Genomic DNA, 27,668 nt, shown 5'->3' with positions numbered 1-27,668 from the left:
AGTGGGGTGGTGGGGGAGAACGTTCAGAATCTTGTAGTGGAACTTATTGGAGGAAGGGAGACCTCGAATGCTCCTAGCGTGATTAACAGTTTATCCCTTTGAGGAATTTCATCATACATCTTACCTGCGTTCATTTCATTCTCATTTCTTGACAGATTCTTATACATTCATCCATAAAAGATTTCTGCATTTATTCCATCGCTACTCTTACATTTTCACATCATCATTAAGCGAAGGATCCTCGTTAGCCTGAAGTATTCTAGGAGGAGCTAACAAATTGTCACCGTCCAGGAATTAAAAACAAAGCAAAAGAGAATAAAATAGGCAAATCTTATATTCTTATTATTCTTTGCTCTGTGAAACCAAAGCCTAATTAACCCTCTCCCCATTAAGATATTTGGTCAGATGTTAGTAGCCATTCTTGAAAAAGTAGATTTCAATGGTTCCTGATGAGGCACAACTTTCTTTTTCCGAACATAGCTTTTCTGTTGGCTTCCGACCCACCAAAAGTTTTCGTTGTGGTTATCAACGGAATCATTTGTCAAACAGTACTAGATCTCTTCATATTTCAAATCTTATAGTAGCAGCATTAGAAATTTAAAAACAAAATCCTCATGTATTGAATACGAAGATGATTCACACAATTAAGTTACATCAGAGCAGCAGAAGGTAAGCATTAAGAAGTTTTTAAATGGCACAAAAATTGATCGGGTCATTTTATCAACTGTGGCTTCCACTCCCTTTATCATATTTATCAGTTAGTCGTTCTCTTCTCAGCCTCTCTTCATTTGCTTTTCTAAAAAAAATAACCCATGAATTTACCTCCAGAGCTATGCTTACACCAATCAAGGTAGAGAGCCCCAAACAATAACCCAACTTAGCATAAGACCTGCTCGCTCCCATTATCTCAAAACCTTGAAAAACATTCACAACCCCAAGCACCACACAAGAATACCCAACAAAATGGTGGTAAGATTTCCAATACTTTCTAAACTTGTTTGTAGTTTTAGGCCTAAACAATAGTGCAAGTGTCTGCAACCCTCCTAAACAAAATGCCGCAAACCCAAGCTTCCTGTGAAGTCCATATTCCACGCCCGGTGACTGCTCTCCAAGTCGAATTCCTATCGCAAACCCCACGGTTCCAAGGAAAAGTGCAAAAAGTTGCATGCCTGCATGAGCATAAAACCATGCGGGCCCTAGTGCTTGTATGTGCCTTAGGTAGCGTGCCGTCACTGCTCCTATAGGCAGTATAAGCCCCCACGAGATGGCGTTTATGATCCCATGCACGATTTTCAGAGTTTTGATGTTGTCGTGTTGAGCCATAGCTAAGCCCGACTGGACATCAATGGTGGCATGGGAGGAAAGGTCGTTAGAGGTAGTTGGATGGATGGTTGGTGAGTAGCCTTGGACATAAAGGCCACGGTTCCACACGTGGTTGATCTTTGTCTTGTTTGGTAGAAGCTTCAATGTGGCATATATTTGGATTGTAGCACCATTGTGAACTGTGGCAGTTTTGCCACCGTAGAAGGTGGCAGACGTGGATAGGAGGCTGATATCAAGGGGGCGAGAAAGGAGAGGGTTCTTTTGGAGCTTTACAGTTGGGTCAAGGATGTATGGTAATAGGACAATTTGGCCGGAGTTTGGGTCCTTAAAGGCGATTAAGGCACGAGTTCCAGTCATTTCTGAGGAAGCAGGATTGATGCCCCATCCAACCCAGCCAGAGGGTGAAATGAAGGTACCAAAGAAAACGAGGTCTAAAGTAGCATTGTGGGAATGGAAGGTCCATGCTATGGAGGCTTGTTGGGAAGGGAGTGTCATGCATTTTTGAAAAGTTTTGGTGGCGGTGACTGTGGTACAATGGGCAGAAAGTGCGGTATGTATATTGGAAGAGAGGAGGAGGAAGAGAAAGATGAAGAGGAGCATGGTGGTGGGTAGCTAGACAGTGATGATCAGGAGTAGATCAAGTGGCTTGAATGGGGATAAGGAGGGCTAGCTTTTGTTGAGATTTATTTGTATGGTAGTAATACATTTTTTAGAGGGGGATGGAGCTTTCTGGTCAATCGGTCATTATGGCCATTAATGAGCATTTTAGGAAAATAAGAGTATGATAGCTTCAAGGTAAGGCAAGACTTGAGTGTTTGTTGAGTGGAATTAGAATATATAGAGTGTTTTGGTTTGTAAAGCTTTTTAATTAGTAGATCAGAGCTTGCCCTTTGCATGACCTCCTACATGCTTAGCTAAGAGATGTAACTTTTTTTTTTTTTTTTTTTTAATTAGTTTGTCTCCTTTCTTTTTTTCTTTTCGAGAAGTGGATGATTCATGATTGAGCTTTGCTTTGAAGCCAAGCGATCATCGGTGAGTGAAACAGTGATCAATAACGACATGCATTTGCGTCAATTCAGCTACCATTATTTATTATATGCACACATATATATATAGTTTTTTATATGGTAATCTACTTCTCCATTTCAAATGCTAATTTTGGACTCATCATCACCTAAACTCTAAATTATTATTTTATGACTTATATGTTATAATTAAGTACATGATCAAAATTAGAACGGGCATGCACGGACCCTAGCCTATTTTCTGCCATTAATTGAGATCAAGATCATGCCGACTTTTTTCATTGTCCTCTACTACGTACCCTTTGGTGATTTCCCGTTTGTGGTGTTAGTTTTGGGATCATAATTCGCAGTTTCACTAGTCACATTATAACCCAAACACTTTCTTCAACTAATTCTCGGATAAGATTGTATATATAATGTACGTACTGTTAATAGGATTGTAATTATAATCTTGTATGTATGTAGATAAACACCGCAACAAATGTATATTCATGTATATAAAAGTTAATACAGTATCACTCATGTTTTGCTGTTGATGAATCCAAAACATTTTTTCGAAAGAGTACTTACCGTGTCCATACGAACACAATTAATTCACTTACATTATATTTGGAGATGAAAAAATTTCGTCTCAAATTTGTCTCAAAAAGACCATCTCAAAAAGTTTTTGAAGACGAAAATCAAAATTTGTCTCAAAAAATCATTTTTAGAGACGAAATTGGGCGGATCCAGTCGAAACTGTTCGAACTAATTTTTTTTTAGACGAACCAATTTCGTGTCAATATATTGTTTGAATGGAATATTTCTCCGTCTGAACTGAGATCTTCATTCGAACAATATGAAATATTCATTCAAATTAATGTCCATATTTGATCATGCTCGAACGAACGGAGTGTTCGAACAGATTTTATGCGTTCGAACTAATAAAATTTTCAAATGACTTGTGTTCGAACAAAAATTATGTCTCTTTGAACAGAAATTTTATTTTCGGAAATTATATCCGTTCGAACGGGGTTTTGTACATAACTGTTGTTTGAACAAATAATTTATTGTTCAAACGTCCGTATTTCTCTTTTGTCGTTCGAATGAGTCTGTTTTGGTTCGAATGTAATTACAAATAGTAATTTACCGTTCGAACTGGTTATTTATCGTTCGAATTATATTAATCATACATATCAGAATTTAATTAAAAATATCATATTAATATTACACAATTTGTAATTCAAACATCAATTGTTTAAATATTTTGGAACATCATAATATAAAGGCAATGAAAGAAAAGATAAATTTGAAGACTATGGTGGTGGCATAGAGTTTTGGGACATCATTGACTGGAATTGTTCAAACATTTTTTGGTTATTCAATTGCATCCTCTCTTCTAATCTCGCCTCCAAATCAGCTGCTTGATCTAATCGGGCCAGCAGCTCTTTTTTCTTGGACCTCAATCGTTCTATCTCAAGTGCTGCTTCCTCCAATTCCTTAGTCTTGTCGTCATTCGATCTGGTTCGAGAATAGGATGATGATGATGAGGATGATTTTATGCAACGTCCTAAGCCTCTCAAATATCCAGAACGTGATCCAAGAACTTGAGAAATGATCTGAGCATTGTTGACAGATGATGCATCAAATGGATTCGCAATAGTTTCCTTAAGAGATATTATCTTGTCCTACAAAAATAAAAACATTAAAGTTAGTATAAGTAACAAAAATATTATGTGACAATGGAATTAAAAAAACTTAAACTTACATAATTTACCTCTACTTCGGGACTAGTCCAAACACCATCACGATTTTTATGTGTTTTAGCATACATTTGGGTCAAATCATAGTCAGCAAGACTTTCTTCTTTTTGCAAAAACAAAATTTATATTAGACCTTAAATCAGAAAATGGGTATTATATGCTAATATTTTATGGGAACTAAAATAACTTACCATTTTGTTAGATAAACGATGGAAAAATCGAGAACCTGCATGATGATTTATCTTTAAATTTGATCTATTTGCTTTGTTCACAGTACTCCGTTGCTAAAAAAAAAATATTAGTCTATATGTTTAATACATCTGTGATATACTGTTAAAAAAAGATAATAGCGATATTACCTGATAAGCAGGATCTTTAAACATATCACAAACTTTCACTCATTCATTTGGTGGAATTGCTTGGAATAGATTTTGACGCGCCTCTATTGTAGTACTGAATTTCTTATAATGTGCATTGCATCGACTTTTGTACTTTTGAAATGCATTTGACATCAATTCCTCAACTGTTAATCGATCTTCTCTTCGGCCAAAATTAAGCTCAAACTCATCATTTCAAAAATTATAAACAATTAGTATAAATACAAAGTAACTTGAAAGTAACATGTTATATACTTAATTGCTTAAGATGTAACTTATTACCGAACAACAATTTTTTATGTGGTCTTTCATATCTTGGGGAACTTTAGACCAAGAGATTGTAGCAATCGATGCATACGTGCGAGTGAGTGTACTAACATAAGAAGCAAGCCACGCTGCCGAATCTCCGGAGCCACCGGTGTGATCATTAGGAATATCAACCTTGATTTTGCCAACTTTCCTTACTTTTTCTATGCAGACACCCCTCGTAGTGCCTCTACCTCGGCACTTGCTTACAACAACTATATATACAGTAATTAAAGAATAACTTTTTAATTAAATTAAATTCTTTTATAGATATATTATTTAAATTGAGAATAAAATATGATATGTTAATTTGATAAAATACCTTGTTCTGAGCCTGGTGATGTTGGCTCATTATTCATGACAGGTGAACCACTCGGGGAGTCAGTAATGGATGGGGATGGCACACGTGTTGCTTTGCGTTTGGGAGGCATATCTATTTGAAATTGCAACAAATTTTTATTCAAACAAACGTTATCAAAACTTTTATATGTTAATATTACTTACAAAAATTCATATTTGAAATTCATTTACTATCCATTTTGCTGGACTAGTCACCCTCATCCTCATTAGACACTTCAGTTGATTCATCTTTTTCCCATATTTTACCCTCAATTATTTCAGGTTGAACATCTTCTCTACGCAATGGAACCATATCATATTGGCTTAGATCAACAAATAGATTGATGCCTACTTCATTTTCTTGATGTGTTTCTTCGTTTGCTGGACTATCAACTTCTTCATGTGGTTCGTCTGCCTCTGGAATGTAATCATATACATTTCTTGGTGCAAACTTTTTCACTACCCACCATGGGTTTTCGTACTCCGGATTATCTAAATAAAAAACTTGATTCATTTGGCAAGTGAGAACGAAAGGATCATCCTCATACCATGTCCAAAATACAATAAATGTCGATGAGACTCCCATCTCTCGCCCACCTTCATAATTTCGGTCTAGTCTTGTAAATCTAGTATTAGCCCCACGAAAATACATTGAACAAAAGGTATGCCATTCATTATCAATGTATGACTCTGCAATCGAACCTTTTGGACGAGCTTTATTCCCCACAGATCGCTTAAATTTTTCCAAAAACCGTTCAATAAGATACATCCATCTATACTGAACCGGGCCAGCGACTAAAGCCTCACGAGGTAGGTGCACAATCAAATGAACCATTACATCAAAGAATGAAGGTGGGTACAAACTCTCCAATTTGCACAATATTACTACAATGTCAGCTTCCATTTTTAACAATGCATCAACTTTCAACGTTCTACTACAAATATTTTTAAAAAATCCCCCTAATTCTGTGAGAACTGTACGAACATCTCAAGTAAGCTTTCCATGCACACCAACCGGCAACAGACGCTGTAGAAATACATGACAATCTTGACTTTTAAGACTAGTTATTTTCCAATCATGTGTTCGAACGCATCTTGTCATATTTGAAGCATAGCCATCGAGTAATTTGATTTTCATTAACTAATCACAAAATTTCTTTCTCTCATCATTTGAAAGTGTATACCATCCGATGGGCATATAAGCTGACGACCGATTATCTTGCAAATGCAACTCCGGTCTTATCTCTAGCTTCTTTAAATCTTTACGAGAGTTAGTTGTATCTTTTTTCTTCCCTATTATTGACATCAGAGTGCCCGATATATTCTCACATATATTTTTCTCGATGTGCATAACATCTAAATTATGGCGCAGTGTCAACGTATACCAGTATGGCAATTCAAAGAAAATACTTTTTTTTGTCCAATTAAACTCCACTACTTGTCATTTTCTCTTTCGAACTCTTATATCTTTCTCAAATCTATTTTCTAAAACATTCTCCAATTGCGTGATAATATCATTCCCAAACAACTTTGGCGGTGATGCCCTGCGCTTAACCCTTCCATTAAACATCGTTTTATTTGAACGCCATCTATGATCATGTGGTAAATAACGACGATGTCCCATAAACATTTCCTATCATGACTCAACCACTAAGATTGTGTATCTTTATTGCAAACAGGACAAGCCATTTTACCTTTTGTACTCCACCCAAACAGATTTTCATATGCTGGAAAATCATTTATTGTCCACATCACTGCAGCATGCATCTTGAACTCCCCCGACGTGGCCGCATCATATGTACTGATACCCTGATCCCACAACTCTTTCAACTCTGCAATTAGTGGTTGCAGATATACATCTAATTCATTCCCTGGTGACCTTGGCCCTGATGTCAGTAAAGTCATCATAAAATATGGATCATTCATATACTTCCAAGGTGGTAAGTTATAGGGCATTAATATGACAAGCCAAGTACTGTGAGAAGTGGTCATGTTGCCAAATGGATTAAAACCATCTGTTGCTAAACCAAGAAGTACATTGCGAGGTTCTTCAGCAAACCATGGATACTTGACATCAAGTTTCCTCCATTGTAAGGAATCTGCAGGATGTGAGAGGAAGTTTTCATTTTTTACTCTTTCTGTGTGATGCCAAGACATATCTTTGGCAGTCAACCGAGATGTAAACAATCTTTGAAGTCGAGGAATCAACGGAAAATGTCTTAATACTTTTTGGGATACATTACGTTTATCGGATGTCCATCTTGACTCATGACACACTGGACATGAGTCAAATTCTGCATATTGCTGTCAGTAGAGAACACAATTATTTTTACAAGCGTGGATGATATTATAATCAAATCCTAGCCCTCGCTTCAATTACTTCGCTTTATAAAAATTACGAGGTACTATATTATCCTGAGGAAGAGCCTCTTTAAATAAATCTAACAACATGTCGATGGGCTTGGCAGAAATACGACAAATAGACTTAATATGAAACAACCTCACCGTGAAAGACAACTTGCTATGACGAGTGCACCCCTCGTACAACTCTCTTTGTGCATCCTCCCACAGTCTTGCAAAATTATCATTTCCCTCAAATGATTGTGCAGATGTTCCTTCTCCATCCCTCGTCCCAAATATTCCTGCCCCCAGATCACCTAATATCTCAGTCATATCCTCTCCATTATCATCAATGTCATCAGGATCATCCACATTAATGTCGTCTAGGGCTGAGCTCGAAGTCGGAGTTATCGTTTCCGACCTCCGACTAGAGTCGGAGCCAAATTGTCCCTCCGACTCCGATCGGAACTCCGAACGGAAGTCGGAACTCCGACTTCCGAATGGAAGCTCCGATCTCCGTTCGGAGTCGGATCGTTTATTTCTCTACATTTCTAATAGATCGAAATGTATTTGGACGGCAAAATTATATGGTGGGAAATATATAATAAAATACTTGTTAATGTCAAAGGTAGTACTTCGATCTAATTAAAGAGTACTTATCCCGCGTCTTTGATTGGGATATAACTACATAAATATAACTATATAAATATGATCACCAAAGCCGAAGTCCAAATCTATCAAAATTTTGAAAAGATAAAAAAAAAAAAAAACCTTAAATACAATAGTTTAAAAAGTATATAACATGTATGATGTAGCCATAAGTTATAACAGTCTCATTTATAACGTAATAACAACATTGACTTAGCCTTGAAATATAACTACATAAAAATTAAACATGGATTTCACTAAAATGCTTTTTGTTCTATTGGTCATGCCTGAAATGAAGATAGAAAGTTGCAATCAATAAATGAAAAAAAATTGATAATAAGAAATTGAACATGGTAAAAGTATAATTTGATTCTTACTAAGACTCTCAAGGGGCGTCCATTCCAGACTCTCAATCATCGGCAATTATGTTAGGGTTCACAATTAGATCTATAAAATCATAAAAAGTAGAAGTTAGAAACATTAAAAATAATTAAATCATCATTTTAAAGTATATAAACTTACATGATTCAAGCCTATAGCTCTCGGCATCAATGCCAACGGTATCTAGTCTGATGAGCGTTTCACTTATCCAATTCTGTGTGCAAACGAGGGCCTCCACGGTTGACGGTGACAATGAACTCTGATAAGCATCCAACACGCGACCTCCAGTGCTGAATGCCGACTTTGAGGCAATTGTAGTAACAGGAATGGCTAGCACATCTCAGGTTACATGAGAAATGACTGGATACTTGGTGGAATTAACTTTCCACCAAGTTAATAACTGAAATATATCACTAGGAGCTTCGACAACTTCCATAAAATATCGTTCAACCTCAAATGTGCAATGCATAATATTCCTTGTTGACATGAGTTGATGATACTGCTGTATAATACGATTGCCTCTAACCCCTACAAATGGGTCAGTATCACCTGAGGAAACTGTCAATCCCGTTGGCCTCAAATGTGAGGGGCTACCAGCTGTGGATAAAGGCTGACAACTATTACTGTAGTGATTATATAAGTCATCAACATCACTTTTTAGCAATCTAATAAACTATGCAGCCTTCACTATCCCAAGGACGAAATTTACCCAAAATTCTAAAACGACCAACTTAACTCGAGAGTCAAGGATTACAGCCACAAATAACAATCTATTTATCTTCTCAATATTCTCCCAATATTTATCATATTTGATCTTCATCCTCGTAGCTATAGCAGATAACAATCCATCAGAGTCAGTATAACTATTTTCAACTGAAAGTGAAGCTCCGAAAGCTCGCTGAAGAATGAGTTCGCAGTCGTATATTTGGATCCAGATAGCCGCATGGTTATGTCATAAAAAATTCTTAAAAATTCAACAAAGTAGCTCACACTGGTCCAATCATGTGCGTCCGGCGCATTGAGCCCCTATCCTGCTGGCTCCAACAAAGCATATCTCAGGCCCCCATCCTCAACCTCCATCCGCTCGAATGCTTTTTGGTACTTCTGTGCTACATCCAACATCATGTATGTAGAGTTCCATCGAGTCGGAACGTCCAAGCACAACATACTAGAACATTCAATCTTAAGATCTTCTGCTATTGCCTTAAACTTGGCAAGCCTTTGAGGGGAACCCCTCACATATCGTACAATGTTGCAGACTTGGGTTATGGAATCATCAACATCTTTTAACCCCTCAACAACTATGAAGTTGATGATATGAGCACAACATCAAATGTGAATAAACTCGGGGGCCCGAATGACATCATCTCTCACCGTCGTGTTCCACTTAAACCAATCAATTGTTGTTTCATTGGCACTGGCATTGTCAACTGTAATACACAGCACTTTTCGAATTCCCCAGTCCTTTAAACAATCATCCATCTTCGCCCCAATGGATGCACCTTTATGATCCACAATATCTTTAAAACCAATAATTTTTTTTTTGCAAAATCCACTCACTGTCAATGTAGTGTGCTGTGATACATATGTAACATACGTTCTGTATGGAAGTCCATGTGTCAGTCGTAAACGACACTCTCTGGCCAGTGGTAATAAACATATTCCTCATCTCCGCCTTGTATTTCGCATGCCTCTTCATATAATCTCACATCACCGTATACCGTGATGGAATGGGAAATCGTGGCTCAACAAAATTTAGAAACTTTCGAAAGTTTTTTTTCTCGACTGTGGTAAAGGCATCTCATCAGTAATTATCATATCTACAAGCATGTCCTTCAACATCTTCTCACTGTATTGAGAGATGACTAATTTCTTAGTCTGTGTACCATCAGTGGCTTTAGAAGTTTGGTAACTGAGGTTGGTCTGATCAGTGGCTTGCAATTCCTTCTCTATCTTATATCGTTGTCAACCATTTAGATGTGCTATTAACACACTGGTACCTTGCTTCTTCGAATGGCATCCACAAAGTGATCCACAGTAATGGCATCTTGCTACCGGGTTCGCAATATCACCAGGAATTTTGGTGAAATGCTCCCATGTCCATGACCTCTTTTTAGAAGGCCGTGGTGGTTGATACTGCTCAATGGGCATCTCCTCCTCTTCGTTGAACATATCCCCATCCTCTATATCAACTGGGAGTGGGAGTTGACTACTCCCACAAGATGTAGCTACTCTAGATGTAGCTGCTCTAGATGTAGCTGCCTTAGATGTGGCTCTAGGGGTGAAACTACCCACCGGTGTAGGAGTTGTAGCATTGGCATCCTCCACATCCCCTGTGGACGATCATCTCCACTACGTCTAAGATCCATATCACAATCAATGAAACTGAAAAAATAAATTAGAAGCACAAAATTAGTTTAAAAATAAACTAGGCTATATTAAAAATTTAAATCAACGCAAAGATATAAGACATGTATTATTGTATCGATGTATTGTTACATCGAGGTTCGCTCGATGTGTGCTCGACTTAGCGTTCGAGCGAAACCCATACAGAGAGGTTCGCTCGAAGTGCGCTTGACGTGGCGCTCAAGCGGAATCCATACAGAGAAGTTCGCTTGTATTGCGCTCAACTCAGCGCTCGAGCAGAACCCATACAGAGAGGTTCGCTTGAAGTGCGCTCGACGTGGCGCTCGAGCAGAATCCATATAGAGAGTTTCACTCGTATTGCACTCGACTCAACGCTCGAGTAGAACTCATCCAGAAAGGTTCGCTCAATGTGCGCTCGACTCAGCGCTAGAGCGGAACCCATGCAGAGAGGTTCGCTCAAAGTACGGTCGACGTGGCGCTTGAGCAGAACTCTTCCAGAGAGGTTCGCTCGACTTGCGCTCGACATCTCGCTCGAGCCAATGTTTAAGACAACGTGCGCTCAACTTGCACTTGAGACCTCACTCGAGCCAAATATTCAATACAACTTAAAATTTAGGATTTTGAGCGCCGTGATTTGTTGGAACTATATATAGAAAGCTTATTTCTGTTCTTTGGTGTGGAGAAACAGAGCAAAAACCGTAGGTGTTCTGTTCTTGATTCTCTTGCACATTTTATCAAACACGTTGCATGCATATAACACAACTTACAAACACAACATACAATTTATCAAACACATTTCCTTACTACAAATTTACAAAACCAATTCACAAGAATCACAACAAAATACCAATTCATAAGAGACGTGCTGTAGAAAATTAAGTTGCTTGAATTAAATTTAGGGCTCGGAAACCCTTACTCTCACCGTAGGTGGAAGCTGAACAGAGGAGCAACGAGGAACGGCGGCACGGAGGAGCAACAACAAAAGGTGGCACGCTGGCAACAGAGACCCGAGATGTGAGACGCGAGCGGCTAGACAGCTTCACTGGTTTAGACGGACTCTGTGAGACTTGAGAGATAAGGGAGAAGCAAGACCGAAGAAGGAAGAAGGAAGAAGGGGGTCCTGGGTTTTGGACCCCCTGGTGTGATGAAACGACGCCATTCCATATAAGTGGAACGATGTCGTTTAATTAGAAAACAAAAACCCAGCTGTAAAACGACATCGTTTTACAACTGGGTTTTTGTTTTTAAAAAAAATTGGAGTCGGAGTCAGAGCTCTTTCGAGCTCCAATTCCAACTTTGACTCTGATTATCTATTCGGAGCTACTCCGAATTCCGACAACTCTGACTCCGTCGTCTATGTCGATGTCGTTACCCTCGTCCATTTGATTGGTCTGACTGCTAAATCTAACTCTTTTTGGAAATGGTTCGCCATGTAAGACCAATGTGAGTATTTAGGATCAATTCCATTTACAAATAAATGATCCTCCACTATCACCAAATTATAAGAACTATGTTTTTTGTACTTTTTGCACGGACATCTTATTAGTATTATTATATACTACTATTAGTAATATAATTATAAATATATTAATATAATAACCGTTCGAACGGATATTTATCCAGTTCAAACGAGACGCCACGGTCATTATAGATGTAGTTCGAATATAATTCCACAAAACTCTCTCATTCGAACCAGCAACTGCCGAGAGCCTTCGAGTTTGCCCCTTATCTCCTCCGCGAAAACCGCCGTAGCAACCCCACATTTGAACTTCTAAGTGGTATGGGTTAACTCTCCACCTCTATTGTTTAGTTTTTTAGATGAATGGGTTGTGTTTGGGGGTATGGATTTCGAATCCGAAATCCACCCATTTTGGTGTATTCCGTAGAAATAACATCAAAATAATCGGTAGAAATGATTGGGCTTCACTCCATAATCATTTATACCGATTAAAACAAATGATAACCTTTAGATAGGAAGTTTTTCAGTTTGGGACTGAATCGACTTAGCCATGGCTATTTGGCTTCTTCCTGTTCGAACTAATTTTAATCCGTTCAAACGCTTAGTTTCCAAACAACATTATTTCTGTTCGAACAACACAAATTCGTTCGAATGAACAAACTTTACCAGTTCGAATGAACATAACAGTTTATTCGAATAGATTTGACTAGTTCGAACAGAATATGTCCCATTCGAACGAATTATTTCAATTCATTTCAATATAGTATAATTCTTCAATAATATAATTTAAATATTATGGTTAATTATATTCTTACATTCCTTATGGTTAAACAGTATATCAATGGCATTCAGCAGAAGAAAGCGTGCGAGCGATCAGCCCAGCCAAAGTAGTGGATCACCAGCTCATGCTCAGGAGACGAGGCCGATACTTGTCGAGCGTCTAGTCATTTTGTCTGACTTCTCCGATCTTTCATGGGAGGGATAGAGCATACAATCCATCTTCACCGAGCGGAGATGGATACCGATCTGTGAGCAGCGGGGGACTGCATATTCAGAGATGGTCAGTGAGTTCTACCCTGCCATAGGAGAACTTAGTGCTGATGCTCTGTTCTACACCCTATCGGTCCTGGGAGTGAGTATTAATTTCTGTCCCCGCATTATTTCTGAGTTCCTTGACATCCCGCGCGTGGTCGACGCATATTCTGCAGCGGCTACACGAGGACTAGCGGCTGCACCATCTGATTCCGACACATCGGCCGCATCCTCCACACTAGCCCCCAATGTAGATTCGAATGGCTAGTGAGGATGGTAGTGAGGATGAAGATCTACCTGATGATGGTCTCACAGACGATCAGGTGCATCAGCTAGTACGAGACCCATCGGCTCCTCCATATGATGGGAGCAAGGTGATCCGATAGGCCGATTGTATAGCATTTTCTAGAATGCTTAATTTGATTGTTGGCTATAACATCAATCCGAAAAAACACAACACTGATTTCGGGATTGATTGAGCCAGATTTTTGTTGTAGATAGCATGGGGGGATCCCACTGATCTGACATTGTATTTATTCCTCTGCATTCAATCGGAGTCACGATTTTCCAGTGGATGCAGTCTACTATTTGTACTGATGATATCTAACCTCCTACTCCAATCGGGGGTTACAGTGTCGGCCATAGAACGGAGGTCACCACAGATGGTGCCCTTTTACAAGATCACATTCAGCAAGAGCAAGAGGCACTTGCAGAAGGCTGCACCAGAATAGCCTAGTGATCCTCCCACAGATCTAGCTTCTAGTAGTGCTGCTGCTGTTGAGAAACAGCCTCCTGGAGCTACCTTGGATCAGGTACGAGCTCTGTTTGTGGAGTTCGTTGAGCCTATCATGAAGAAGCTTAGGGATCTGGAAGGATCTATTAAAATGTTGTAAGAGGATGTTGATCTACTAAGGACCCAATGATCGTTTTAGTTATTATTTTTCTTTTTTATGTTGTATTGAACATTATATATTTGAGATGTAATTAATGTATGGTTTTAATTTTTCATGTTTATTACTTTGATTATTTTTTCATTTTACTTGCCGTTCATGATAATATAAAAATTATACCATCTTTAAATTTATATTTATATAAAAATATAACATAAAATAAATCACTATAAAGTTTTGAAGTTAATTACATAAAATTAATTTATGAATTTATAAATATTTTAACTCACTGCAAATCATAATATATAATACATACACATTTTATATTTTGATCTAGATAACAAATTAATGGAAAAAATATATGCACAAATCCATACTAATAAAAAAAATTAATTGATAAAATTTCCGTTCGAACAAATAAATTTAAGTTCGAACGGCTATTAACTTTTCCCGGAAAAAATAAATTAATTTCCCGGCCAATATTATTATTCGAACAGATTATATACTGTTCAAACGGACATTAATTCCATGTTCAATCTATTTTGTTTTATTCAAATGGTTGTCTTTTTTTTAGACGATTTTGTTCGTCACAAAATATCTTGTTTGAATGGATAATTTTCCGTTTGAACGAATTTCGTAGCTCAGGCATTTTTGGAGACGATTTCATCTCCAAACATGACTTTTAGGGACGAAATTAAATTCGTCCCTAACAAATTTTGTCCCTAAAAGTCAAATTTCTTGTAGTGCCTGATCTATGATGACGGGATTGCTGACATTTCTCATGCAATGCCAAGAAGGGAAGCAACCCATCATGTTTTGATTCTTACTCCATTAATCATATTTCTTAGGATGCAATCAAGAACTTTGACCCCGACCACAGACTCTTCATTCTTGTACTTACCAAGACTTCCTATGCTGATTCCATGGCCAGGTCCACAGGCTACTTTCTGGATAAGTATATCTCGATTGCCATCACCAAGAGAGATACAATCATCACCGGTTCCGATCTTCGAATCAATTATATTGATTCCAGTTGATCGCCCCATGTGGATTTCATCTGTGTTGAGGCTATCTCCAGGTGCTTTGATATTTAAGTGGAATAGGGTAACGTTTTTGCATGCAAAAACATGCAAGTGGAACTGTTTGCTATTCAACGATGTTATGCCCCGAATCATTGAAATAGTGATAAAGTTGAACCTTATGTTTTGTTCATTTTTAAAAGATTATTAAGCTCCACAAGGTCAAAGTGTAAACATTTCTTTAAGGGTAAGACTTATAAGAATGGAATGGAAAAGTTAGGCAAAGATTAATTAAACATAGAAGTCATGAACTTACAATTGGGAGGGCACCACTATATTTACCCCAAACAGATTTTCCTTGGCCATCAAAAGTTCCATTGCCTGACAAAGTTAACTGGTCGACACGTTCAAAACAGACCCAACTTCCCCATTTGAAAAAAACTAAGGTCTCTTGGGGCCTCTAAGGTGCCTCGAACTTTAAGGTCAATGGGACCCTTACATGAACCTTTTTTTTTTTATGGTAAAACATTTTCATTATACTAAAAGTAATTACAGATATCTATCAAGCCAAAGAGCTTGAGAGAGGAAATTTGGAAAACAATCATACCACATATCAAGTGATTTAACATTCCTAGCATGTCAAGCTAGTCTATGAGCAACCTTATTTCCTAACCTACCAACATGCAGGAATTTATATTTAGTAAGCAAGGATAACAATTTCCTAGTTTCTATAATCAGAATACCACGCATAGATGACAAGCTAGCTTCATTTTGAAGATCCTGAATCAACAACAAACAGTCACTTTCAACAATAATCTCCTAGATTCCCATATCAGCACATAGTTGAAGAATTCTGAAAATGGCTATCGAACAGGCTGGTTCATTTATAGCCCTACTCTCAGCCTTCTGTAGTAAAGCAATCAACCCTTTAGTGCATAACAAAAATAAGTAAGGCGAAATAAGATGTCCTTGCCTCAGCCCTCTACTAAGGACAATTGGTCCTTTTTGCTCTCCATTGTAGGCTTTACTCATATATAGTTTAAGTGACATATACCCTTGCTTACCAGCTATTTTATGCTTCAAATAATGGATCAATTCATAGGCTACAAGATCATTGTCAATAATAAGTCTCCCCGGCACAAAAGCACTCTAAGAATCAGAAATGACTGCTGGAAACATTATCTTCAATCTATTAGCAATAACCTTTAAGATCAGCTTATAAACCACATTACATAAGCTGATGGGTTTGAAATCAACAATCTTTTCAGTGACTCTCTTCTTTGGGATCAAAGTAATGAAGGTGTGATTCAATGCAGAGGAAAACTCACCAGTTTGTAGAGCTTTTAAGACTGCTATTGTCATAGCTCTGCCAACTACATGCCAGTATTTCTGGAAGAAAATTGGGGCCATTCCATCTGGTCCAGGGGCCTTTGAGGGGTTCATCTTTTTTAGTGCATCAACAAACTCCTTTTCAGTATAAGATTTGTCAATTCTTCATTCATTGAGGAGGTCACCCTTCCAGCTAAACTATCTAAGAAATTTGTTTGAACCCTCTCCTTAGCAGCTGAGAACAAGTCCTGAAAATGCTCCAAAATGATCCTATCTTTTTTCTCACCTTGCGGCCATACACCACTTGCATCTTTTAATCTCTTAATTCCATTTCTCCTTCTTCTATGAGAAACTTTTGTATGAAAATATCTAGAATTCTGATCCCCCTCTTTAACCATAATGCTTTTGAACATTGCCTCCACATGGTCTCCTCTCTCTCTCCAACCATGAACCTCTGCTCTTGCTAACAGGTGTGACTCTTTATCTCCATGGGTAGAATCAGACTCTTGTAAGTATTGAAGTTTCTGCTTGGCCTTTCTTAACTGGTACTAGACCCTTCCAAAGGACACACGATTCCACACTTCCAGTTTCTGGTTGCAATAAGATATCATAGCAATCACCTCTGCTATATCATTCCTTTCAGCATCATTCTTCCATGAGTTTTCAATAATCCTCTCACAATCTTTCTCCCCAATCCACATGGCTTCAAATTGAAACAATTTCTGTCTTGGTCTTGGTAATGCTCCCCCTTCTAACTCTTACCAAATTGGGAATGATCAGAGTAGGCCACAGAGCCATGAGTGACATTAGCATGTGGGAAACAATCACTCCAGTGAGAGTTAGCCAGGAAGCGATCTAACCTTTCACTAATACACTTCTCCCCCTCTCTCCCATTACACCAAGTAAACTGTGGTCCTCTATAACCCAAATCTCTTAAGGCACATTCATTAATCATATCTCTAAACTCCCCCATCTATTTTTCAAGCCTTCTCCTACCTCCCCATTTTTCATTAGGACCAACTATTTCATTAAAATCACCAAAAACTACCCATGGCTCCTCTCTCCTGTATAAGGATTTAATCAAAGCCCAAACCACATGTCTATAATTAGTATTAGGATGCCCATAGACAGCTGTGATAAACCAACATTCATCTCCATTTCTACTAGACCCCTCAGTTTTAATACAGGCATCAATATAATTCCTTGAATAACTCAGAATAGTAAGATTAATCTCCTTTCTCCACAATAAAACAATACCTCCATTCTCTCTTCACAATCAATAGCTAAGCAATTAACAAAGCCAAGTTTAAACTTACATTTCTCAATATCACGAGCTTGCAGTCTGGTTTCTTGTAAAAAAAAAAACATCTGGCCCTTCCTTCGTGACTAGGTCTCAAAGAGATCGAATACCTCATGGGTTCCCAAGCCTTTGGGCATTCCGGTTGAGGAGTTTCATGGCACCAGCTGGTGGGGCTGAAGTTCAGCTACCACCGATATCCTTTCTTGTTACTCCCTTTGATCCTCATCAACCTTCCTATGTAACTAGTTCTTCTTCGTAGCTCTGCGCTCTTCTTCCTCTAACTTGCACACTTCTTTTCTTTTTTTGACCGTTATTTTTTTGAAACAAATCTACTTCTTGGGTCAAGGCTGGTTTGCTGAAGTGGGACAAACGTTTCCACTTTCGGGCTTCCTTTTCATTGGGCTTTTGCATACTTAGATTTACTTGACTCTTCTCCACTACTCCTGGGCTCTTCCCCACAGCTACATGCCGTTTATTTTTTGGCAAAGACAACTCATCTCTCTGCATCCTTCCCTCCTCGACTTCTTTCTTGCAAAGTATAGAATCTTTGGGCCCAACCTACTCTGACCCGGTGTTGCACATGCATCGTTCCAAGCATTTGTCAAAGGCTACATGCAAAATGATTAATCATGAAACTGAGTTTAATTAGCATAGGAAGCAATTAGCAGAAACCATATACATTTTTTTTTAATCTCAAAGTATTATATAAGTTGGTTGGAATAATGCATGAATGCATACCAAGGTGATATCCTCATTAACCTTTCCTCCATACTTCTTGACTCTTGGTCACAATATTAAAGACGGCCGGTTTGGCATTGGCAGTCGATGTTAGGAAGAACAGATCAAGTACTCATAGGGTTGCAATATTCAATTTCAAACCGGCCATATTGAAATTTTTGAATCGTCTGAGGTTGTATGCAAGATCAATGATCAGTATTGATCAGTAATTGGTATGACATGATTTTAAGTGTGGATTGGTTGGGGATACATGATATGGTGGAGTAGAGAAGCTAATTAGCACCATTAAAAAGTACTCGATCGAAAACCAATTACTTGCTAATTGTTATATATGCAATATCTGATGATCCAAAGCCTGCTCGTACGGTTTCACCTAATTCTTCAAGTCTGACGACGTTGATCCATCATTAATATATTTAATTCACTCCACTTTCTCATGTTTTAGATGGTTATTATATATTAATTGAACATCGCATGAGTTCAAAATGAAGTAGTGGATCGGACCGTACGTTAAGTTGTTCTTGAATTAATATGCGATGAGGCCGGGTAATTACTTGCTGCCCCAAAAGAAATTCACAACAAATTAAGAGCAATTATTAGAACTGTTTGTTTCTATATATAATAGTTTTCGTGATAATTATATAATATTTCTTAATTAGTACGTACGTAGTACTGCTAGCTTGTATATATGTTGTGTCCACATGATTTATAGCTTATATATATATATATTGCAAATACACGTTAAATAAATATAACAGAGCCTAAATTAATGTGGCTTTTGATTGGAGAATTATTCTAGCTATAGCTAGCTAGCACATGAGTACATCATGTACTGGTAAGAACCGAAATACATGGAAATTAATTAAGCATCGCACACCAACGACATGCGGCCTGATGGCACAAGATCCACATTTTCAAAATGAAGATCCAATGTATCAAAATAAATTATGTAATGTCCCGGTTCTGCACGGATCGAAGAGTTACTTTCTAGCACTTAAACTCACATTCCAACAATATAAAAATAGACTCCAAATTCCTAATATCATTTAGAAAATTCGATTCAATCTAATTTCCTCAATATAATCAATTTTTTAAAATGTCAAGTCATCACAACACAATAAAATTTCTTAATAAAATCCGACAATACTCATAAAAAACTTCCTATGCTTGAACCACTACACTTAAATCATCTCACTCGATGCCTCATAATTTTGATCTTCAGCTGAACCATCATAATATCTAAAAAATATTGTGGAGATAAGGGGGTGAGTTATCAACAACTCAGTAAGCAGAGAGCATATACTAGCATGTAAACATGAGCATTTATAAAGTTCAGTATGCAGAACAAGACATTTACTTTCAGAATGCAGAAACAACATATTTTCTTTCAGAATGCAAAAACAAAACTTGTTACAAAACATCAGAGCGAAATTTTTCAGAAAAACAAACTTGTTCTCAAAAAGAAAGTCCTTTGGCATATCCAACCGAAACATTATATTCTTATCATCTCATAGCATCACATTGGGACAAATACCATGTTTAACCCCCGTGGTAAGGTTATAAACCACCATTATACCCGTGGTTGGGTCGTATACCATGTTTCACCCCCGTGGTAGGGTTATAAACCACCATTATACCCGTGGCTGGGCCGTATTCCATGTTTCACCCCCGTGGTAGGGTTAGGGTTATAAACCACCATTATTCCCGTGGCTGGGCCGTATACCATGTTTCACCCCCGTGGTAGGGTTATAAACCACCATTATACCCGTGGCTGGGTCTTAACAGAAACAGAACAGAACATCATCGGAACCATATCACATTCAAATACAAAATCAGAACTTCATGTCAAGGTTTTCAGATGACACATCATATCAAAACAAAATACTGAATAGTTTCAGATCATTTCACATGTTCGAAATAAACAGAGTCCAAAACATCTTCATTTAGTTATAGCAAAAACTTTTAGATTATTCATATTCGCTCCTTTTGCATAGTTCAGAAACAGAATGTGCAAAATTAGCTCATGTCTACACCAGTCATGACAGAAAATAATTTCTTTTATATAGAATTTCTGCATATGCAGAACAAACATTTGAGGTCGTTTCATATTTCTGTTCAAACATGCATATTTTCAAAGTCCCTCATTTCATTTCTTTTATGCAAAACTAGTACATGAATCCCGCTTACCTGGGCAACTTAGCTTTTCAGAAGTTTCTTAAAAAATGTCGAGTCGACTATAAATCGTCACCTATAAAAATAATCACATAATTTTCGTAAGTTTTCAATCAATCATGGATTTCGATATTTAAGCCTAAGCTTCTTAAATAACATATTTTAATTCCTCAAAACTTAAAACGTTCATAATCCCAAAATATATCATCACTTCCTAAAATCATCAATATTCACCATGATCAACGTCAAACTCAAAACACCAATATTTAAACTCGAAACAGCCAACAAATGTCATAGCATAAACCAATCTCACACAAACAACTCCATCATCAAATCCAACCGACCCCCTTACTCCTCGGACTCAGTCCGACACAACCAACAAATTCACAGTAAATATGAATTAGCGCAGAAATACATTTAAATCTCAAAATTTCTTTGGGAAAAATACTTACAATGCTATAATATAATTTTTGAAAGATTACGGAGGTGTTAGAAGCTGCAATGCAGCAAAAAAACTGTGCCAAATGCACTGTGGCCGTGGGTCTCAAAAACCCACTTTTGAACGGGTGTAAACGAAAACCCGAGATTGATAGGGTAGGGCTTAGGGATGTCGATGAAGCTAGTGGTGGTGGTGGTTGGCCGTAGGTGGCGGCGTAGAGGGCGGTCGAAGGCTAAAATACCCAAAACCGAAATATTGATGGTGGGGCTTCACCGGTGACAGATCAGAGGTGGGGTTGGGTCTATTGGGTTGCTAGGGGGTCAAGGATGATGTGGTGAGAAGATGGTGGCTGGAGGTGGTGTGACGGCGGCACAGCAATGCAAGGAGTGCCGCGGCTTGGTGTGGTGCGTGGGGGATAACGGCGGCGCGAGGAGGGTTGAAATTACAGGGAGGTGGTCGCCGGTCGAAGGGGAGGTGAGAGGGAGGGGCGGTGTCGGTCACCACCAAGGCACGACGGCGGGCTGGGGGAGAAGAGAAACGGACGGTGAGAGGGAGGGGGGGTTGTGGCGTGCGAGAAGCAGGGGAAGAAAAAGAAAAAGAAAGAAAGGAAAAGAAGAAAAGAAGAAAAATAAAAGAGGAAAGAGAAAGTGAAGGGAAAGAAATGAGGTCCAATCCTCATATCTTGGGTCACAAAAATGATCCAACGGAAACGATTTTAAAAATAATTCAAACGTAATGATTAAAATGAAAATAAATAATTAAACCCAACGATAAGTTAATTTAATATGAAAAATAATTTAAATGTATTACAATAATCAATTATAAGAAAGCACTTTAGAATACTTTTCACAAAATTAAAATCATAAAAATAAACCCACTAAAAATCCAACCCATTTTAAAACAAGAGAATAAATTTTTAAATTAATAACAACTAATCTTTCAATTAAAAAAATATACTAAAATACGGGGTGTTACAAATTAAGCACGGCATGCATTTGTTGTACATTGTGATATATCATGATCTTATATAATACACATGAATTAAAGCTAAAGTTATAATTAAATGAAAATTAATATATATATATATATATTTATATATTGAAACTGTTAATTGATCATTGTGATTATAATCTGGTGCTATATATATATGTAGATAAGCTGCATGATAATTAACTCCCCCTCAAATGTATAGTAGTGTATGTAAAACTTAATACAATTAATATCACTCTTTTGGTAATTATTGATCATCAATCGAAAACAGATTTCCCTCCACTTACAGTGTCCATACAAACACAAACATGCAGTTCGCTTATAGTACAAATACAGATATTCAACTCTTGTCACACTTAGCTAACAAATTATTTCAGACTACAGGCAGGAGGATTCTGTTTGCCTGAAATGGTGGGATTGGCATTAGTACATTGGGATGTTGCAGGGCCATCGCTTCCTTGGTATGCGAGGTCTATGTCACTAATCTCCACATTCTCACATGGTACTTCATTACTGCATAAAAGTTTCACGGCCTCCTTAGTTTGAGACGTGCCTCGTATATTTTTGAAGCTAACCTCACTGATCTTAATCTTCGAGGGAATCTAGAACCAAGAAACACAACAAAAATACTTATGATATGGGTAATATTTCTTAAATTTTGAATATGAAGATAATAACATGAAACTGGTTCTTTATCATGATGTAATCACCTGTGCTTTGCATTGATTCCATGGGCAGTACACCTGATCTATGATGACGGGATTGCTGACATTTCTCATGTAGATGTTCTCAAAATGCATATCAGAGGCAATGCCAGGAAAGGAAGCAGGCCAAGTTTTGATTCTTACGCCATTCATTGTATTTCTTAGGTTGCAATCAAGAACTTTGACCCCGACTATAGGTTCTTCATTCTCATACTTACCAAGACTTCCTATGCTGATTCCATGGCCAGGTCCACAGGCTACTTTCTGGATAAGTATATCTCGATTGCCATCACCAAGAGAGATACAATCATCACCGGTTCCGATCTTCGAATCAATTATATTGATTCCAGTTGATCGCCCCATGTGGATTCCATCTGTGTTGGGGCTATCTCCTGGTGCTCTGATATTTAAGTGGAATAGGGTAACGTTTTTGCAAGCAAAAACATGCAAATGGAACTGTTTGCTATCCAACGATGTTATGCCCCGAATCATTGAATTGGTGATAAAGTCGAACCTTATATTCTGTTCATTTTTTAGACATTATTAAGCTCCACATGGTCAAAACATAAACATTGCTTTAAGGATAAGACTTATAAGACTAGAATGGTAAATTTAGACAAAGATTAATTAAAGATATATATATAGAAGTGGCAAACTTACAATTGGGAGGGCACCATTGTATTTACCCCAAACAGATTTTCCTTGGCCATCAAAAGTTCCATTGCCTGACAAAGTTAACTGGTCGACACGTTCAAAACTGACCCAACTTCCCCATTTGAAAAAACTAAGGTCTCCTGGAGCCTCTAAGGTGCCTCGAACTTTAAGCTCAATAGGACCTTTGCACGGGCCATTTAACTGCACTGGACCCAACCTGTATGTCCCAGCTGGTACCACGACTTTACTCTGACCCGGCATTGCGCATGCATCCTTCCAAGCATTTGACAAAGGCTACATGCAAAATTATTAATCATGAAACAGAGTTTAATTAGCACATGAAGCAATTATATATAAGTCGGTTGGGAATGCATGCATGAGTGCATACCAGGGTGATATCCTCATTAACCTTTCCTCCATACTTCTTCACAATATTAAAGACGGCCGGTTTGGCATTGGCAACCGATGCTAGGAGAAACAGAATCGGTAGGGTTGCAATATTCAATTTCAAACTCATGTTGAGATATTTTTTGTTTCGTCGGAGCTGGTTGTATATATGGGAGATCAGTATTGATGAGTAATTCGTATAAGATTTTAAATTTGATTTGGTTGCATGGGGATATATATGGTGGAGTAGAGAGGCTAAGCACCTTTAAAACTTGAAACCAATTACTTGCTAATTGTTATGCAATCTATGATTCCAAGGCGTGCACGTACGGTTTCACCTAATTCAAGTACGTACTCCGTTGATCCATCATTTATATATATATATATATATATATATATATATATATATATTTAGCTCCAGTTCCACTTGTACGCGTACGTACGTTCATGTTTCTTACAATTAAGAGGAATTATTAGTACTGTTGTTTCTATATATAGCCAGTAGTTTTCGTGATTAATTCTCATGAGTACAGCTTGTACGTTGCATGTTTCCACATAATTTATATTTCAAATAGACGTAACACACGCGCACACACATATATCTAACATGTTAGCCTATATAAATATTTCGTTTCGTTTTATTAATTACCCATAATATAATAGAATAGAATATAATATATAGACCATTAATTAGCTTTTAATTAATTTGTCTAATCCCAAATTAAACAGGTCATGATGATGTTCTCTTATCATCTTTACCCATTCTAAATTAAAGTCAAGACCCTTCTTCAATTCTCTTAATTGGGAAGTTTTGCTCCTATTTAGCCACATCATCATCATCCACTGATCATCTTATTATATATCATGTGATCATGGAATTGATCAAGTTAGATTATACATATATAATTAAAGCTAAAGTTATTAATAAACGATCGGGAAATAATTAATATATAATATATCCAACTACATTATTACTAATTTTCATTCAAGAACTGAGGTTGTATAGGATATCGGTGTAATTGAGTATTTCGTACGATATTTTGGTTTGGTTTTGTTTGATATAAAATAAAATAATTACAATTTTATTACAGTTTTCCTAAATTGAGTATTTCATTAGACATTTTGGTTCGGTCTCATCTCATCCCATCTAATCATTATAATTTTTCTAAATTTTCATATAAAATAAAATAAAATAAACAACTTAACTTTTTTAAATTTTAAAATAAAAATAATATTAAAAAAATATATTCTAATAATATTTTATTCAACTTTTTAATTTTAATCTCAACTCATCTCATCTCATCTACAAAAATAAACGAGGAGCTGGACAAATTTGCATGTTTTCATGGCCTAGTGTAGGGGTGTGCAGAATTCTGAGAATTCTGACTCCGTCCGACCTCCGCTCCGATGCCGACTCCGACGGAGTCGGAGTTGTCGGAATTCGGAGTCGGAATTCGGAGTAGCTCCGAATAATTATTCGGAGTCGGAGTCTGAGTCGGAGCTCCTTCGAGCTCGACTCCGACTCCGAATTTTTTTTTTTAAACCCAGCTCCAAAACGACGTCGTTTTGGAGCTGGGTTTAAAAAAAAAATTATTGAACGACACCGTTCCACTTAATATGGAACGGCGTCGTTCGGAAGTTCCTTCTTGAAGGGGCTTCTTCTTCAGAACGACTCGTTCCTCACTTCCTCTTCCTTTTCACTTCTTCTTCTTCCTTCTTCACTTCTTCAGTTCTTCTTCCTCCTTCACTTCTCTCTCGCGTCTCCCGTCCCAGTGCATGAACCAGTGAACCCTCCGTCTCGCGTTCTTCAGAACACCGTTCGTCGTTACTCCTCCCTGCCGCCATCCCTCTGTTCAGCTTCCACCTACGGTGAGCCCTAAATTTATGAGCCCTAAATTTAATTCAAGCACGTCTCTTATGAATTGGAGCCAGCAGTTGTGATTCTTGTGTATTGAATATTCAATATAGTCCCCAACACGGCGCTCAAAAACATGAATTTTACATTGTTTTGAAGACTTGCGCTCGAGCGAGGTGTCGAGCGCAAGTCGAGCGCACGTTGTATTGAACATTGGCTCGAGCGATATGTCGAGCGGAAGTCAAGCGAACCTCTCTGGAAGAGTTCTGCTCGAGCGCTACGTCGAGCGCTCATCGAGCGAAACTCTCTGTATGGATTCTGCTGCTCGAGCGCGACGTCGAGCGTCGAGCGCAGGTCGAGCGATCGAGCGAGCGCCACCTCTCTGGATGGATTCTGCTCAAGCTCCACGTCGAGCGCACATCGAGCGAACCTCTCTGGATGGGTTCTGCTCGAGCGCTACATCGAGCACACGTCGAGCGAACCTCTCTGTATGGCTTCTGCTCGAGCGCACGTCGAGCGCATGTCGAGCGAACCCATTTGGATGGGTTCGTCTGAGTCAAGCGCACATCAACCGAACCTCAATGTAATAATACATCGATACATGTATTATTATGATACAATAATACATGTCCTATTGTATAATACAATAGCCTAGTTTATTTTAAACTAATTTTTTGCTTCTAATTTAATTTTTTCAGCTTCATTGATTGTGATATGGATCCTAGACATAGTGGAGATGATCGTCCACAAGGGGATGTAGCGGATGCCAATGCTACAACTCCTACACCGGTGGGTACTTCCACCCCTAGAGCCACATCTAGGGCAGCTACATCTAGAGCAGCTACATCTAGAGCAGCTACATCTTGTGCGAGTAGTCGACTCCCACTCCCAGTTGATATAGAGGATGAAGATATGTTCAACGAGGAGGAGATGCCCATTGAGCAAGATCAACCACCACGACCTTCTAAAAAGAGGTCGTGGACATGGGAGCATTTCACCAAAATTCCTGGTGAAATTGCGAACCCAGTAGCAAGATGCCATTACTGTGGATCACTTTCTAGATGCCATTCGAAGAAGCAAGGTACCAGTATGTTAATAGCACATCTAAATGGTTGCCAACGATATAAGATAGCGAAGGGATTGCAAGCCACTGATCAGACCAACCTCAGTTACCAAACTTCTACAGCCACTGATGGTACACAGACTAAGAAATTGGTCATCCCTCAATACAGTGAGAAGATGTTGAGGGACATGCTTGCAGAGATGATAAATACTGATGAGATGCCATTTATCACAGTCGAGAAAAGAGGCTTTCGAAAGTTTCTAAATTTTGTTGAGCCACGATTTCCCATTCTAAATTTGGTTTGGTTTTGTTTGATATAAAATAAAATAATTACAATTTTATTACAGTTTTCCTAAATTGAGTATTTCGTTAGACATTTTGGTTCGGTCTCATCTCATCCCATCTAATCATTACAATTTTTCTAAATTTTCATATAAAATAAAATAAAATAAACAACTCAACTTTTTTAAATTTCAAAATAAAAATAATATTAAAAAAATATATTCTAATAATATTTTATTCAACATTTTTAACTTTAATCTCAACTCATCTCATCTCATCTCATCTATAAAAACAAACGAAGAGCTGGACAAATTTGCATGTTTTCATGGCCTAGTGTTCATGTAGGCCGGGAAAGATTGAAAGTGTTTGGAGTTGAGTCAAAGGATTCATGTGTGCTGGTGAGGCTTATGTGTCCTCCATGTGATCATCACAACACAAGCGCGCAGGAGTGCAAATAGAATTTCTCACTCGTAATTGATATTTTCGAACATGACATAATTTATATCT

The 27,668-nt window shown here is 37.9% G+C and overlaps 2 protein-coding genes across 2 annotated transcripts; both read right to left on the bottom strand.

The window, feature by feature from the left end:
* Positions 1 to 625: 625 nt before the first annotated feature.
* LOC108986539 (cytochrome b561 and DOMON domain-containing protein At2g04850-like) lies at positions 626 to 1,972 on the bottom strand. The gene has a single exon (XM_018959181.2). The coding sequence runs from the start codon at positions 1,921 to 1,923 to the stop codon at positions 721 to 723; it is 1,203 nt and encodes a 400-aa protein (XP_018814726.1). The 5' UTR covers positions 1,924 to 1,972; the 3' UTR covers positions 626 to 720.
* A 20,612-nt stretch (positions 1,973 to 22,584) lies between these two features.
* LOC108993483 (polygalacturonase-like) lies at positions 22,585 to 24,091 on the bottom strand. The gene is made up of 4 exons (XM_035695273.1): positions 23,963 to 24,091; positions 23,581 to 23,868; positions 22,927 to 23,442; positions 22,585 to 22,818 (listed from the first exon to the last, which is right to left on the bottom strand). Exons 1-4 carry the CDS (start codon positions 24,089 to 24,091, stop codon positions 22,585 to 22,587), a joined length of 1,167 nt encoding a protein of 388 aa, XP_035551166.1.
* Between the last annotated feature and the right edge of the window lie 3,577 nt (positions 24,092 to 27,668).

This window comes from Juglans regia, chromosome 10, assembly GCF_001411555.2.
Source record: "Juglans regia cultivar Chandler chromosome 10, Walnut 2.0, whole genome shotgun sequence".
NCBI lineage: Eukaryota > Viridiplantae > Streptophyta > Magnoliopsida > Fagales > Juglandaceae > Juglans > Juglans regia.
This window is presented reverse-complemented; position numbering and strand designations above follow the sequence as displayed.